The 15498-nt window shown below is 48.7% G+C and overlaps 1 protein-coding gene across 50 annotated transcripts in view; it reads left to right on the plus strand.

Annotated features, from left to right (window-relative positions):
- CACNA1C (calcium voltage-gated channel subunit alpha1 C) overlaps positions 1-15498 on the plus strand; it is a 709163-nt gene that overhangs the window by 521336 nt on the left and 172329 nt on the right. For 25 of the 50 annotated variants that reach the window (XM_074403339.1, XM_074403353.1, XM_074403352.1 and 22 more), the window contains exons 8-9: positions 297-400; positions 8005-8177. In XM_074403339.1, the coding sequence (XP_074259440.1) occupies positions 297-400; positions 8005-8177 (277 nt within the window). The remainder of the gene's footprint in view (positions 1-296; positions 401-8004; positions 8178-15498) is intronic. The other 25 variants (XM_074403341.1, XM_074403342.1, XM_074403338.1 and 22 more) reach the window with 1 other exon arrangement.

The raw sequence follows: 15498 nt of genomic DNA on the forward strand, positions 1-15498 counted from the left end.
TGACCATTTCTATGTCCTCTCCACAACGCAGCCGAGCAAGGTCTCAGGTTCCACTCCATCCATGCCTGGGGTCCTCAGGGATGGGACCCTGACAGGCCCAGGAAAACCACAAAAATGTCTCTGTTCAACCACAAATTCTGACCCAATGGCTGGGTAGGCTGTTTGGCCTCTGATTTGCACCTAAAGGGTCCCCGGGTCCCGGAGCTGCGTGGGTCAGTGTCCCGGGAGCCAGGGACCGATGCTGGCCGTGCTCGGTTGCTGAGTGTGCCTCACTAACTATCATTCCATTCTTCCAGGTCAATGATGCCGTAGGAAGGGACTGGCCCTGGATCTATTTTGTTACACTAATCATCATAGGGTCATTTTTTGTACTTAACTTGGTTCTCGGTGTGCTTAGCGGGTAAGCAGGACCAAGGAAAAAGGTCTTGATTTTTCCATTTATTTTTATTTATTCTTTCTGCTATTCCTGGCTGCATTCTTTTTCTGACTCTGATGAACCTGGGATAGGGGTCAACACAGGAGCCTTGAAGTGAATGTCCTTGTCCTGGCTGGGTAAAAGGTCAGATGTGCCTCTGGTCTTGGTGGTGAGCAATGGAGGAGAGCTGGCTTCACCACAAAAGCCGGGTCCACCCAGCCCCTCTCAGCCTCAAGTAGTGGAAGCCTCAGCCTCCCACTTCTCCTTGTGCCTTTATGGCCTCTGGTGAGCAGGCCTGGGGAAGAAGAGACTGGTTTAAAACATAATCGAAGAAAGGCAGACTCAAAATCTAATTCTCTTCCATTTTCATTCATAGACTGAGCAGTGTATCTCCGAATTTCCTTTTCTGAATGGAAAGGACCCTTAACTGTTTAAAGCCATAGATTATTTAAGAGTAGAAGAGATGGGATGCACTTTCCTCTAACTTTATCTAGTTGGCTGCAAGTATCATATCTACCTAACTTCAGCCCTTGCTCAGATGAAGTTAAAAGTGGCAGAAGTGGCTGGGCATGGTAGTGCACACCTGCAGTGCCAGCTACACAAAAGGCTGAGGCAGGAGGATCACTTGAGTCCAGGAGTTCAAAGCTGCAGTGAGCTTTGCTCATGCCACTCCACTGCAGCCTGGACAACATAATGAGACTCCGTGGTAGAAGGAGCATGTGGCTGGAAGGCCAAGGAGCCCTGAGGATGGCCACCTTTTCACCATGGAAACACATGGGATATTTCCTTAGCCCACTGTCTTCTTCAGAAGTCCACACCAGCCATGCCAAGGCCTAACACCTAAATGCTCCTGGTGACCTGCTCATGGGTGACCCACTCTGCTGCCTTTGTCACGTGGGGGAGGGGGCAATCTGCTTCTACTCTGCTTGAGACCAGTCAGCTGCTTTGCAGAGTCTTTCCTAGATGTCTAGAGATGTTAATGCTGGGAGAAATTTAGGCGTAAAGAGAAAGATTGCTCCCCACTTTCCCCCAGTGCATAAACTGGGAGCGGCTCCTCTCACCTCCTGAAGCTGCCCTAATGCAGTGCAAAGCAGTGGGCTTGGCCTTCAGAGCTGCGTGGAGGAAAGCATCTCCTCCCAGCCCTTCCACCTCCCATGAAGAAAGGCCCGATAGAGACCTTGATGACAAAATGCCTTTTGCCAAGGTGAGGCCACACGGGAGACTAGTGCCTTAGATGAGGGATAATAATGATGAGCAGCACAACGTAAGTCACTGATTCATTGCCTGGAAGGTAGAGAGAGGTGTTCAGTTTTATGTTCAAACACAAGAAAATGCCCCTGTGTTTATATGTGAATCTTCGAGGAAAGGATTGAAAAAATCAATTTCATCACCCTGAATCAAAGCAGAAATTGTGGCATCCCAGCTCTGCCCTTGCTGGATGCATGACATTGGGTGGTTTCACCTTTTTAAATCTTAGTTTCCCCATCTGAAAAAGTGAAGATGATAATTCCAGTGCCTACGTGGCTGTGATGATACAGTAAGATCACTTTCAGTATACTTAACACAGTGGTATGTAATAAGTGCCCAATAATGGTGCTGTCATTACAACGATTATTATTTACTGGTGCCTGTAATAAGTGAAATTGCAGTATTATCAAATGTTAGAAGTTCTCCAACCTTTCCTCTTAAAGATGAGGAATTCGGCTGGGCACAGTGGCTCACACCTGTAATCCCAGCACTTTGGGAGGCTGGGGCAGGTGGATCACCTGAGGTCAGAAGTTCGAGACCAGCCTGACCAACATGGAGGAACCCCGTCTCTACTACAAATATAAAATTAGCCAGATGTAGTAGCACATGCCTGTAATCCCAGCTATTCGGGAGGCTGAGGCAGGAGAATCGCTTGAACCCAGGAGGAAGAGGTTGCATTGAGCCAAGATCGCACCATTGCACTCTAGCCTGGGCAACAAGAGTGAAACTCTATTTCAAAAAAAAAAAAAAAAAAGACGAGGAACACAAGCCCAAAGATGTTAAGTGACTCATAAAACGCTGCTTCCCTCGTAAGTAACAGAACCAGAGCCAGCACGCTGGCACTGCCTCCCATAAGATCTACGATGAATGAGCTTGAACTGCAACACAAGCCACAGCTCAAGACTTAAAAGAATGTAGCTCCACTTTCTTCCCCTAGAGATTAGGAACCAAATCTGAGCAAGTAAACCCCTGCCAGGGGCCTGAAGTGGAGAATGAGGGCTGGACCCCGAGCTGAGCTCCCCGAGCTGAGCTGCTGCCCACAGTCATTCTCAGCCCCCCAGAGGAGTAATCTTCCCGGTGGAATCAGAGCAGCAACGTCAAATGACAGAAGCTACTGATGTTGGAGAAGAAGCCACTTTGAAGGTCATATCTTGGCTGATTCAGCCTAAATGTGCTAGGGTGTGTTTAGACACCTCACCCCAAACCTGGAGTTTAATAATACTCAGAAATGTTGGTTGACTCAGAGCAAGAAGAGTAAGGCTATTTAACCTCGGAACCTAGGAGTCTTTGAGTCTGTATGCTGGTTTTTCCTGGAGACCTTCCCCAGCTTCTCTTTCCTGACCTGTTCTGAAAGCTGCCATCTGCTCCTTGCAGCTCCTGAATCACTGATAGAACATCTGCCAAGTTTTCCTTGGCCAGGGGTCTGCCCTGAAAAGCAAAGAGGTGTATGTGGTGAGCACCTCCCCTTTCAGATTTAAGGAGGCCTCTCCTTCTGTGTCAAGGGCTGGCCACCCCGAATTGCTTGCCCCTATCCCATGCAGTGACAAAGCTGGAATCAGGCTTCTGTTGGCTGACCACTCAGAGGCAAGTTTCCAGTCAGTGTCTTGATTAGCTAGGACGAAAGAATAGTCACCCACTCACTGGGTACAGATGTAGTTGACCATGCAGTCAAACACCCACTTATTCATCAGACTTCTGATTAAACTTCCAGAAGCATTCAAAAAGGTCTCACAGCTCCATGAAATTGACTGTCACAATGATAGCATTAACAGTCACTAGCATTCTCTGTGTCAGGCTCTGTGCTCCTCTGAGTATTAAATACATTAGCTCAGTTAATGCTCATGGCAACTCTGTGAGCTGGTGCTATTTCTGCGTCCATTCTACAGAGAAGGAAAGTGAGGCTTAGCAGCCAAAAGGACCTCAATTCCAGCAGGTGAAAAATGCTGGATGCACAGTTGAGCCCAAGCGAGGTGAATCCATCACCTCTATCCCTGACCTCCGTGGTGCACTCTTTCCAAACCCATGTGACGGGTGAATCCTATGTTTTTAAATGACAGGCAAGAAGTGGGGTGGGGAAGAGCAGAAGCTGCAGTAGGAAGGGTGAGAGGAGCAAGCGGGCAGGCATAGAAGCAATCTCCAGCGCAGGCTGCAGGAGACAGCCAGCAGGCACATAGAATCCCAGCAGGAAGCTGCGAAGGCACTGCCCAGAGGCCTGCAGCAGCGCAGGGCTCTTTAGCAGAGGGGCTGGCAGCCCTGCAGGTCTTCATGGCCTGTGAGAGAGAGCAAAGATGCTAACTGAGTAGCACTGCAATCTTGGAGCCTCCTGTGACTCAGAGAAGTGGGTGTGACACCCTATATTCCAACAATTAAGGATACTATGATTTCATCTTCCAGCACAGTAGTTTGTCCTCATAAATTATGTCCTTCAGTCACTAAGAAAAGTTTGAATGGTCCTTGGTGTGTTCTGCTCATGAAGGTAGAGAAGAGGACTCCATAAAGCTTCTCTGTAATGCAATGGAAGCCTTTGGACCCTGGATTCTGGTTACTTTTTGGTTTTTAGCGACTGCAGACAGAGGGCTTGGGAAGTGCGCCTCCAGTTGGCAAGAGGCCCGCCATCTCTTACAAAGGTCGTCATCCCATCCCTCTTCCCATTGGGAGATAAGCTTGTCTTGTCCCCAAAAAACGGAAGACCCAGGAAGGAGGTAGGCATTTTACAGACAGGAAGTATCACTGGACCATGGCCCCACAGTTAAGACGCAATATCCAGGCCCAGAAGAAAGCAATGAAAGGGCAAGACACACGTGCTCTGTGAATGGAAGCAGAAGAGACGGCCCAACATACACAGTCAGTGCCCCTTATTCATGATGGTTACATTCCATAAAGTCACCACGAACATGAGCTACAGGACCCTCAGACGCTGGTCCTAGGGGAACTATAGCGTTATTTCCTGTGAGCCTCTGGTCACATTTTGTCAACCAATCAATACATAACCTTGTTTTAAGTGAGCTTCTATTTAAAGACACCTTATTTGATATATATGATTGATTCATTAACATTAAACTCATGGCCACCAGCACTGTAACTGGCGCCTGCGTGAAGCTTATTTAATCCACGTTTTCTCTGTGCCGCACACAGCCTTCTTGCACATCGTGACACTGGGCGGCACCTGAGCATTACACTTGGGGCCATTTTAAACAGCAAAATCACCGACAAAAAGCACAAAAATGTGAAAACATGGCACTAAGTGGATGGTGAAAAGGACACCTCACAGTATGAAAGCTGAATTGGGAAGGCAGACATGCCACCTTGTTTGACCTCAGTGGGATCACGTAGCGTGTTTATTATCTGCACATGGCCACATATGACTAAAACTGCCACGAGTATTGATTCTGGAGTTACAAGCAAATTTTGGTGAGCAGGTGCATTTGTAGATGTGGGATCCACAAATGAGGAGCCTGGGTGGTATCAATGATCAAAGTGGCTGGCACTCTTTGGGCTGTTGTTGGATTCCACATGCACCGCCCTTCCGTCACTGAGCCCTGGCCCCTGGCTCCCCACACCACCCCTCGTTTTTCATGTTGGCTGTTGCTGGCGAGAGATGCAGTCCTGCCTTGTGACAAATCCCACAGCTGTGACTGATTGTCTGGCCAGCTCCAGTCCCTGGGCCCGGTGTAGCCTGTCAGGCTGGGGCTCCATGTCTTCATTAACTCAGTCCCCAGAGCAGGCACCTGGCTGGCATCCAGGCAAGGAGATAAAGAGAGCCAGGCACTGCCACCAACAGATCCCTTACCGCATGGGGACTGCCAAGGGAAACCTTGGCTCACCTTCCATCCAGCCTCAATCCCGGCTGTGCCTCACACTCCACGGGAGCCAGCCATGCTCCAGATCTGACTAAAGCCCTTCTCCATCCCTCTCACACTCCCAAAACCCATCCTTCCTCTACAAGGACAGTTGTTTTCAGGCCGGGCAGAATCACTAGTGTTCTGTTTCTCCCCCTGGATGTTTATCTTAGATTCCCAGAGGCCTTGGGGGGTATATAGATGGTGAACTTCATTCCATGGGGCCGATGCTGTTGAACAGGATTGGGCCAATTGTCCCTCCTCCAGTTGAGTCCCAGTCCTAGTCTCCCAACCCCAAAAGAAGGTTGGGCCTGTGTTTTGTAACCAGAACTTGATCCTCTGCAAAATCACTCAGAAGAGCTGAAGTGAGCCCTTACAAGGGACTGTGAAGTTCAGCCCCTTGCAACTACAGACCAAACCCACCCCAGAGGGGTGCAAATGGAGGTAGGCAGAAAGACAGTCAAGAGAGGAGGCCTTGAAACAGTTTTTGATTTGCATAGGGAGAAAAATGCTATATGAGGTTACTGTCCCCAGGACCAAGACTAAGTCCCTGGAAGCTTAACCAGGTACAATGGATAAAAGGTTAGGGGAAGAGGGGATGGCATCTCTCTACAATCATCCCCAACATGGAAGGAGCAAAGCTTCCCTCTCCATTGTGAGCTGTCAATCTGTCACCTTTCCTCTAGCATAAAACGCCTTGGGAAGGAAATGAAGGTACCCACTAGTTGGCAGGAAGCCCGAGAAATAGCAAGTTCAATCCAATTAGAATTGGATTCAATCAAATTTAAGAAAATTAAATCCAAACCAGAGCATCACTAAGGCTGCAGTTGAAGAGAACTGGTTAGCTTGAGAGCCCCCACATTCTCCCAATTAAAAATTTCCCTAGACCCCAGCCCAGCCCTAACCCTGTCTCATCATAAAGATGGTGCATGCTAAAATCGGTGCTCTCCCAAGTGGCATAGGCCAAATGCAAGCACTAGGCAGTGCATGTACAGGTGGAACTGCCCCACGTGACAGTAGACTCAGCAGCAGAGCCCTTTGTCCTCTGATGGTTTGTGGTGCTGTCCCTCCTTCCACGGTGCCTTTCCTAGAGTGTGGCTTGAGCCAAAAATTCTCTAAGAGGCCTCTTGCCCTGAGCTATGCCTTCACTGTTGAGAGAGGAAGGCATCATGGCTCCAAGAATTAACCAAGATGTCCTGTTCGTGTACACACACACACACACACACACACACACACACGTACCACCAAAGGCCTCATTCTCCAAAGACTGCATACACACACACACACACACACACACACACACACACGTACCACCAAGGGCCTCATTCCCAAAAGACTGCATATCAAAGCCAAAAATACTTCCCTATACCTATTTTGGAAGAAAAGGCCCAGACTTGCTTTGAGGGTTGAGAACTCACTTTGATGATGACTGCCTTCTGCTGCCAGCCTCCTCCTTGCTCAGAAAGCGAATTCGAAGTCAGAGAGAAAATTAGGACAGAATCATAGAAAAGAAATAGTCTTTGTGTCAGAAATTTTTCAATAGGCCCTTCTTCCAGCAAATCCCACTCCAGTTCCAATTTCTGCTCATTGTTACTTTAAACTAAATGCATCACTTAACTTTTATATCATCTTGATTTTATGTATTTTTCTATTCTGATTGGATTTTTTAAACCAAAAGGGCAGCCCCCAGGACATTTTCTTGTGTTTGGAATCTTCAGTTGTCTCTGTGAGGGAGAGAACCTTCTCTAGATTAGAAATCCTTCCAGGCATGCTGAGTGGCAGGTTGAACTCATCGTAAGCGTAGAGATTGAGGACATTAAAGCTTCTGAGTCCCAAGTCAGTGGTATACTGATAAACATTTAACAGTTGTCTCTCTGGGGGAAAAGCCCTGGTTCTCGGCATTTGCCAGTTACCATGGTGTAAATATTCCCTTTGTGGCCGATCTCGAGCTACCAGTGAGACATTCCTGAAGCCAGAGTTGGGAAGAGACATGAATGGTTGGCTCTAAGGACCCGGCACGAGAGAGTGGGCTTTGGTACCTGCCAGTCCCAACACCTTCTGTCACCTGGGGACCCTTGGGAGAATTGTAAACTGCCACTCAATACTGGGAGGGATGGCAATGCATGCTCTGGAACAGTGGTGGAGGCTTTTAGTTACTGCTCAGAACAGGTCTCCAGGTCTTTGGAGAACAGTTATTTAAAAAACAAAGCCTGTGATCATGATCCAGGAAAAGAGGGAAATGGACTTCATCCATCTGCTTTAGCCTCTGCTGGCCTGTGTCAGGAATGTCCCCTTAGTGCCACTTCCCATTGAGGTGAGAGTAGACAAAACCTGGGCTGACTAGAGTAACTCCGTGGAAAGCAGGGCCATGTGGGCAGGTTTCTCCCCGCAAAGCAATTAAGACTCTTGTTTCTCCTTATCTCCATCTCTCCTTCCATGCCCGACCCTTCTTGGTGCTCCCTCCTTGCTCTCCTCCCCTGCCCCTCCTCTCACTCTCACCAGAGAGTTTTCCAAAGAGAGGGAGAAGGCCAAGGCCCGGGGAGATTTCCAGAAGCTGCGGGAGAAGCAACAGCTGGAAGAGGATCTCAAAGGCTACCTGGACTGGATCACTCAGGCCGAAGACATTGACCCGGAGAACGAGGACGAAGGCATGGATGAGGAGAAGCCCCGAAACAGTGAGCAGCCGTCTTCTTCTGTGTTTGGGCTGGGTTCTGGGGGAGACGAGACAGCACAAAACCTTGACTGTCACCATTTCTTGGCAGCCCCAGGTGTGCCTTTCTGGAAAAGCACTTACCTCACTGATGGCAGTCACTTGCTACACACAGACATCAGTCACATGTGGGAGATCACAGCTGTCGATCTGTAAAACCTCATGCTCCTTTTAGAATATTTCACCTTAAAAGACAGTTGAGATTTTGCTAAGACAGAGGCTTTTTTAAAATCAGAGATCCTTCTCCTCCAGGTTCCGCCTCTTTGGGCAGGGGCACAGGCTTCCTGTTTGAAAGCACAGGCTTGTTTTAAAGGAACAATGTCTGAAAAACTTCATACCTGCCCAGGATTCCTTCCCTCCTTGCAGAAAATTTCCAGGCACCGCCGGGCTTTTTCATAGGAAAGGTAGTCGAAGGTTTTCCTTGAAGGGGTTAGATTCAAAGACATGTGGAAGTGCTAAATGGGAGGGTTGGGAGAAGCCCAGAGGAAACGCAATTAGGTGATGGAAATCAAGACAAATGCCTTCCTGGGGGTTCACGCGGCCCATTGTTAGAGAGGCTGTCGCCGGGATAGAAATGAGAGTCATGTATGACGTTGACTCACAAATAAGCACGACATGATGGATCATGGAAATTCAGGCTCTTATCAGATTAGCCCCGTGGTTCTCAAAGTGTGGCCCCTGGCCAGCAGCATCAGCATTACCTGGAAACTTGATAGTAATGCAAACTCTTGGGCCCCACTCCAGACCTCCTGACCCAGAAACTCTGGGGATGGGGCCCAGGAATCTGTGCTTTGACAACTCACCAAGTGATCAAGATGCATGGTAAATTTGAGGAGCTTTGGGTTAGCTCTAACCACTCTGTGTATCCCGTCTGGCCTTGATCTCTGTGACTCTAACCACACTCTTTCTTCCCTTTTCTGTGTGCAGTATCTTTCTCTTTCAGTATACATGTGTGAATAGGTGCATTTCTGTCCTTTCAAGGAGCCTTACTTAAAAACAGTTTCCTAAACACTGAGCATCTAGAGTAGTCCAGGAAGCAAACAGGTTAGAGCCATCCACGGCACCACATGGAGTAATGCCGGTAAAGGAAGGGAGCCAGAACTTCGCCCTGAGCAGAGAGGACGATGAGAAAAGCCGCCAGGAGAAGGAACAGGGGCAGGAAGAAGGGAAAAAGACAGCCAAAGGTGTTCACAGGAGCAGAATCTCTGCTCTCTCATTTCAAATTTACATTTAATAAATCTATCAACTGCTCCCTTTCTGATAATGCTGCTCAAGGAGCAAATGCAAAATTAAAGCACACAAACAACAAGGGACTGGTAACAGCATAATTTAGTAACCTAAGGAGGCCTTTGTGCTCTACTAAGTGGTTTTGCAAGTTGGAAGACAAGGCCTTTGATGGATTATAACAATGAGTGATGATGCCGTTGAGGGTCTTCCTGGAAGAATGCCTGACAGCTTCTATTACACTGTTGATGGAACTGAGGAGTAATTGATTAGTTTGTGGCACTGAGTGGTATGGTAAATAAATAAGGTGGCCTGTGAGCCACGGAGAAGCATACCTCTAAAATGCAGGTATTTGTATCCTGGCTCCTGGCTCCACCCTAAGTCACAGCATTACCCCTAGCTTGTGACTAATGGTGATGAGCATTTCTGTAGCATGTGTTATTAAAATCCAGCAGTAGCCACAACCTGCTCAGCAGCCAGTAGCTGTCCACTGAGATAACAGATCATAGCTATTCTGTTCTTTGCCTAAAGCAGGAACTTCCAAGTGGAGGGGTGGGGGCGTGCTGCTTCTCCATCTTACCTGTTAAATGAATAAATTCCTAGGAGAGTTCCCAGCATGGAGTATTCTTTGCTGCTGGAGCACATCACATTGACAAGGCCCATCTACCCAAATTTCTGGACAAACTTTGAGACGAGCATAATGAGCTGCCTACCCCAATAGACAGAGTCTCTGCCAAGATTTTCCTAAGCCTAGATAAGGATAGCCTTAGACCCCGGAGACTGTGGTTTCTCTCACTTTGCACTGTTCCCTTATGGCTGGAGGAGCCCTGGGGGCCTGTTTCTTGTTCTAGGAGGACTGGAATGGGAGCCTGGCTCCTTCATTAGTGGAAATGCTAATGCGTGGGACAGTTCCAGGGGATGAGGCAGGGGAATGAATATTTTAAAAAGCAAGGTGTAGAGAGTTAGATAGATGCGTGCAATGAAGTGGAACGTGAGAGACAGGAATGGAGCCAGGAAGAGAGTCCAAAGGACTGAGGCTGCTGGGGAAGTCCAATTAAAAGTAGAGCTGATGTGATGAAATGATTAAGGAATCAGAGGCCTAATACACTTGCAAAAAAAGGCAAGACAGCGGCTCAGAAACTAGCTTCCTGTCGAGATTTTCATACATTGCCCTTTGAAACAAATACAGGAGAAATCCTGCTATGTTTGAAGCATATGTGTTTTGATTACTATAACATCATAGCCTTTGAAATTTCAGAAAGATTACAGTATGGTATGTTTGCCAACTGTCTTCAGCTCAAAAGCTACATGATCTTTTAAGAGAAAAAAAGGCTAATCACTCTCGATCAGCGTCTGTGGTGACTCCGCTTCCCCACTGGGCAGCGTCTAGATGCCCGTGGTGTGAGGCTGGGGAGGTGGGGCTGGGTGCAGTTCAGGAGCTGCTTGGTGGCACTCAGCATACCTGAGGGGAGCCCAGTGATTCCATTTTCCTAGGGAAAGCTGCAAAAGCCACCAAGGACGTAGAAGAAATGGGCTGGAAGGACAACAGAAAAAAAGTTGCAGTCGGGAGTCATTTCTCTAAATATGAGAGTAAGTGAAGTAGCCAGTAAGTCATATACAAAAATATGTTCCAGTTCATTCATTCATCAGTCCACCCATTCACAAACAAGAGGTCTGCTCTCTATCAGGCACTGTTGTAGACGCTGGTGATAGAGCAGTGAACAAGAGAGTCAAAACTCCCTGCCCTCATGGAACTTAGATTCTAGTAGAGAGACCTATGGTAAATTAAATAGCAGGCCAGAGAGGGACGAAGCAGTGAAGGGGGAAGAGTGTTGAGAGGTTTGTGATTTTAGAGGCGGCAGCCAAGGAATGTCTCACAGAGAAGGCAGCATTGAAATAAAGACTTGGAGGCTGGAAGGAAAGGCACCATGCAGATAGTTGGAAAAAGAGCCTTCCAGGGGCTAGTGAGAAGAGGCCCACACTGATGAGTCCAGAGCAGAGGAGGCTTGTACAGCTGGAGAGGAAGGAGGAAGGATTAAGAGGGTGAGTGGTGCGAGGTGCGGCTGTGGGACCCAGAGAGTAGGGTATGTAAACTGTTGTGAGAAAACTTGGCTCTTACTGGGAATGAGCCGAATAGCCTCTGGGGGTTTTGAGCAGAAAATCAACATGATCTGACAGTAATCAGGATCCGTCTGCCTGCCACGTGCAGAATGGAGTGAAGGTGGGCCAGGGAGAGGCAGGAGTCCTGTCGGGTGCTGCCGCCTCAGGAGATGCTGGGCCTGGTCTTGACACCCATGGAGGTGATGAGGTCAGGCTTCAGGATGATATCATTTGCAGACGTATCAGATATGGGATGTGAGAGATAGAGGTCGGGCGTTTTCCAAGGTAATTATCCTAAATGACACCAAGAGTGGAATTGTCGTTTATGGATATGAAGTCTGTGAGAGGGGCAGGTGTCAAGGCAGGAGGATCAGGAAAGCCATGTCGGACCTTTAAGTTTGAAGGGCCTGTTAGACATCCAGGTGGAGCTGTTGAGTTGGTAATAAGAAATGAACCTCTCCAGGGGAGCGATCTGTGGCTGAACTGTAATTTGGGGAGTCAACAGCATATAGAAGATACCTAACTCCGGGATCTCTGGATGAGCTCACTGGGGTGTGAGTGTAGACAGAAGTGAGATGTGGCCCAAGAACTCAGTCCCAGCCCTACTGATGTTTGAAGATTGGGATAAAGGGAAAGGACCAGCAAAGGAGACTCCAAAAGGTATGGCCAGAGAGACAGGAAGGAATGCAAAGGTAGGGGTGTGAGTGTTGCTGCTGTGACTGGAGACTGACCATTGCAGTCCGCAATGTGGGCCTCACTTGCTGGGGCTTTGACACAGGCTGTTGGGGGAAAATCTTCCTGGAAAATCAGCCCTACTCTGCGCGTCTCTCAAGTCTGCATGCCTCCTGCCATGGCATGGAGCATTGCTCTGTAGGCTGCTTGCTTCTTCTTTGGCATGGCCCAGCTTCCAGCTGTTGAAGAGTTTGGCCATCAGGAAACCAGAAAGGGAGGAGGAGGAGACTCACACAGACTCTAGCATGCCCATGGCCTCAAGGCAGTCAGTGTCTAAAGCTTAGCCCGTCGTGATATGATGTTCCCTTCTACACCAGTGCCAGTACTAGCCACTGCCTCTGCAACTGGTTACAGACAGCCTGAGAAAAAAGAGGACACGATACTCAAGAGCCATTTCAGAGCCAAAAAGAGGCAAGAAAGGGGCATGTTTACACACTGGTGCCCTGGATGCAGCTTCCTAAATGGGGCAGCCAGGAGCCAAGCACCTTCTCTCTCTGGATAAAGACTAGGATAATGTTGAGGTCTCCCCCACCTAGTGACTGCTTCTTCCCTCCCTCTGAGCAGCAATGAGCAGCCCCTATGAAGGGACCCATTGCAAAACCATCATTACTGCACGGGGTTTATTGTCATCAGCAGGGACGCACTGCTGCAAGGCACAGGGTTCATCTTCCAGCTCCAGTGTTAAATCTAATAGAAGGCCAGACACTAGAGGGAGACGCCATAAAGAAAAGAGATTTTCTTTTTCCTTTTTCCTCTTCAAGATCAAAAAACATTTCATTTCATTTATTTATTTATGGATATTTATTAAATGTCCATCCTTACAGGAATCTCTCTCTCATGTCATTAGCATAACTTGAACGCAGCCCTGGCTCTCTAAAGCTTGCAATCTAAGACAGATATTGATGTGGGAGACCATGTAAAAGACAGACAGACAGTGGAAGCAAAACATAGAATTTCCACGCAGCTAAGCCGGATAAATATCTACCCCGTGGCATTGAGTTACGTGGCTCGGGAGTCACTTTTGCAGTCATCACCAGCTAGCAGAGCCACGTGCCTGCTGCCTGCCCCACAGAGTCTAGGATCATGTATTATTGAGACAGGAAATTAGAAGGCTTGTAAGAACTGCAGGTTGCCCATGAAAGGGCCCCATGTGGCTTGAGAGCAGCAACCTGAATATCACTGATTTACATTATATATGTGTCAAGGGCATGTGCATAGTTATTTGATCTTTTTAAAAAATAAATTAATCGGTACGATCAGTATTTACCCTGGACCTCCCTCATGGCCAGGGGTTGCCACATGTCTAGATACTTACAACATAATCCCATGAAGCATCCGGCTCAGATTACATGAGAAGACACACTAATACTCGTTTTTGTCCTTGATTCTGTTCGTACCTTGCTCTGTTAAGTGATCGTGCCGCCAGGCCACGAAGTGAGAACAGACCCTTAAGGCAGAGACTGGACCTTCACGTTAGCTCCCGGACCTTCACATTAACTCTCAGCTGGTCCCAGTCAGAGTCCTGGAGACGTTAGTGCTGGAAAGTTGCCAGAGAGATCAGGTGAGGAAACTGGAGCCCAAGGTGGGAAACAACCACCTGGCTAAATGTTAGTGAAGTCAGCACTCAAACCCAGGGCTCCAGATTCCCTGTTCATGAAGAGTATGTCAATACCAGCTGAGACAGGCACCAGAAGGATTCCCACATCCTTTTTAGATAACCGCCTTTGTGTTGGTCTCCCACTCATGTAATACTATGGTGGGAACGGAGGCTATGCAGAGGGGCCTATGAGCAGCAGGGGCTGGGGCAGGTACTGTGCAGGCCACATTGTGGTTTGGGAGGGACAGGGGTTACCAGGGAGCCACCGGGACCTCTCCTGCAGTTTGAAGTGGATGTGGATGGGGAGCAGCTGTGTTCCTGTGATCACTGGCCAGCCAGCTGCCCTGCAAAGGCAGAGCAAACAGGCTGTTAGCTCTTGAACTGCCAGGCACACTGCGGGTCCTTGGCAGGGAGTGGAGCGCGAAGGCCCTCTTCCTCTCCGGGCACTGGAGGACAGCATCCTCTGCCTGCCAGCCAGGGTCCCCGCCCAAGCCAGCATCTTCCCAGCCCACTTCTCTCTCCAGAGGCTTCATCATCTTCCCAGTTCCCCAGGAAACAAAGCCTCCTTCCCCTTCCCTCTGCAGTGCCCCTCCACAGTTCTCAGCGCCTGCGTCAGTCAAGTCGTATGGGCTGTCCTCCTCGTGTGGACCTCTCACCGCTTCCCTCTTCTCCCATCACCTCTCTTTGCCTGGACTCGCAGCCACTTTGCTGCCTTGCCTTCCAGCCCCACTCCCACGCACCTGTGTAATACAGCCAAATTCATATTTCTGCAGCTGACCGTGTCATCATTCCCTTGTTCAAAAGCTTTGAAGGTCTCTCCATGGCCACAGGTTAAAGCCTGAGCATCTCTCAGTATTTTAGGCATCTTCAGTCTGTCCCAGCCAATAACTTGAACCTTATCGCTCCTTACTGCCCCGCCGCAAAGCCATACTGCATCCTGTTTTCCAGAAACACCTGCTGCTGTCCTGTTTCTGCACCTTTACCCATCTCCCGTCCCTCTGCTTAGAGCTCCCATTGCCTCCCCTGCTCCTCTGCAGCCTCCCAGCCCAGATTGGAGAGCACAGCTTGGCTCAGGCCTCCCAGAGCTCCCATCTCAGGACAGGCACCATCAGCACTCAACCTTCACCTACCCATCAGTGGGTCGAGGTGGCCCAGCCCTCTTGTTATATTGAAAGCTCTCAGGAGACAGGAACGTGAATTGGTAGCTTCTCATTCACTCTCCCACTCAGTATGCAGGACAATGATTTCTACTTCACAGACTCCCCCCCAAAAACAGACATATTGAAGTGAATTGAATCCTCTTTAGGTCAGAGAAGTAAGGTCTGATAACCCTGCATTCATGCCTAGTTGGTCAAATACCACTCCAGTCATAGCCATACTCATGGTAGCCCCCAGGGAGTGTATTGCGGTTGGCAGCATGGGCAGAAATGATTTGGCATTGAGAAAGTGGGTTGAGAAGACCAGTTGGAAGGAGTTAGAATTATAGTCCCAGGAGAAGAGAAAGCCAGGAGTCAACAGAACAGGGCAAAGCTGCCTGATGCCCACATACTCCCTGAAGGAGAATTCATTGTTTCACTGGTATGGAGTCAGCTTTTGGACTCTGAGTTTGGATCTTGGACACATTTCAGCCCTC

This window comes from Saimiri boliviensis, chromosome 7 (assembly GCF_048565385.1).
Source record: "Saimiri boliviensis isolate mSaiBol1 chromosome 7, mSaiBol1.pri, whole genome shotgun sequence".
Taxonomy (NCBI): domain Eukaryota; kingdom Metazoa; phylum Chordata; class Mammalia; order Primates; family Cebidae; genus Saimiri; species Saimiri boliviensis.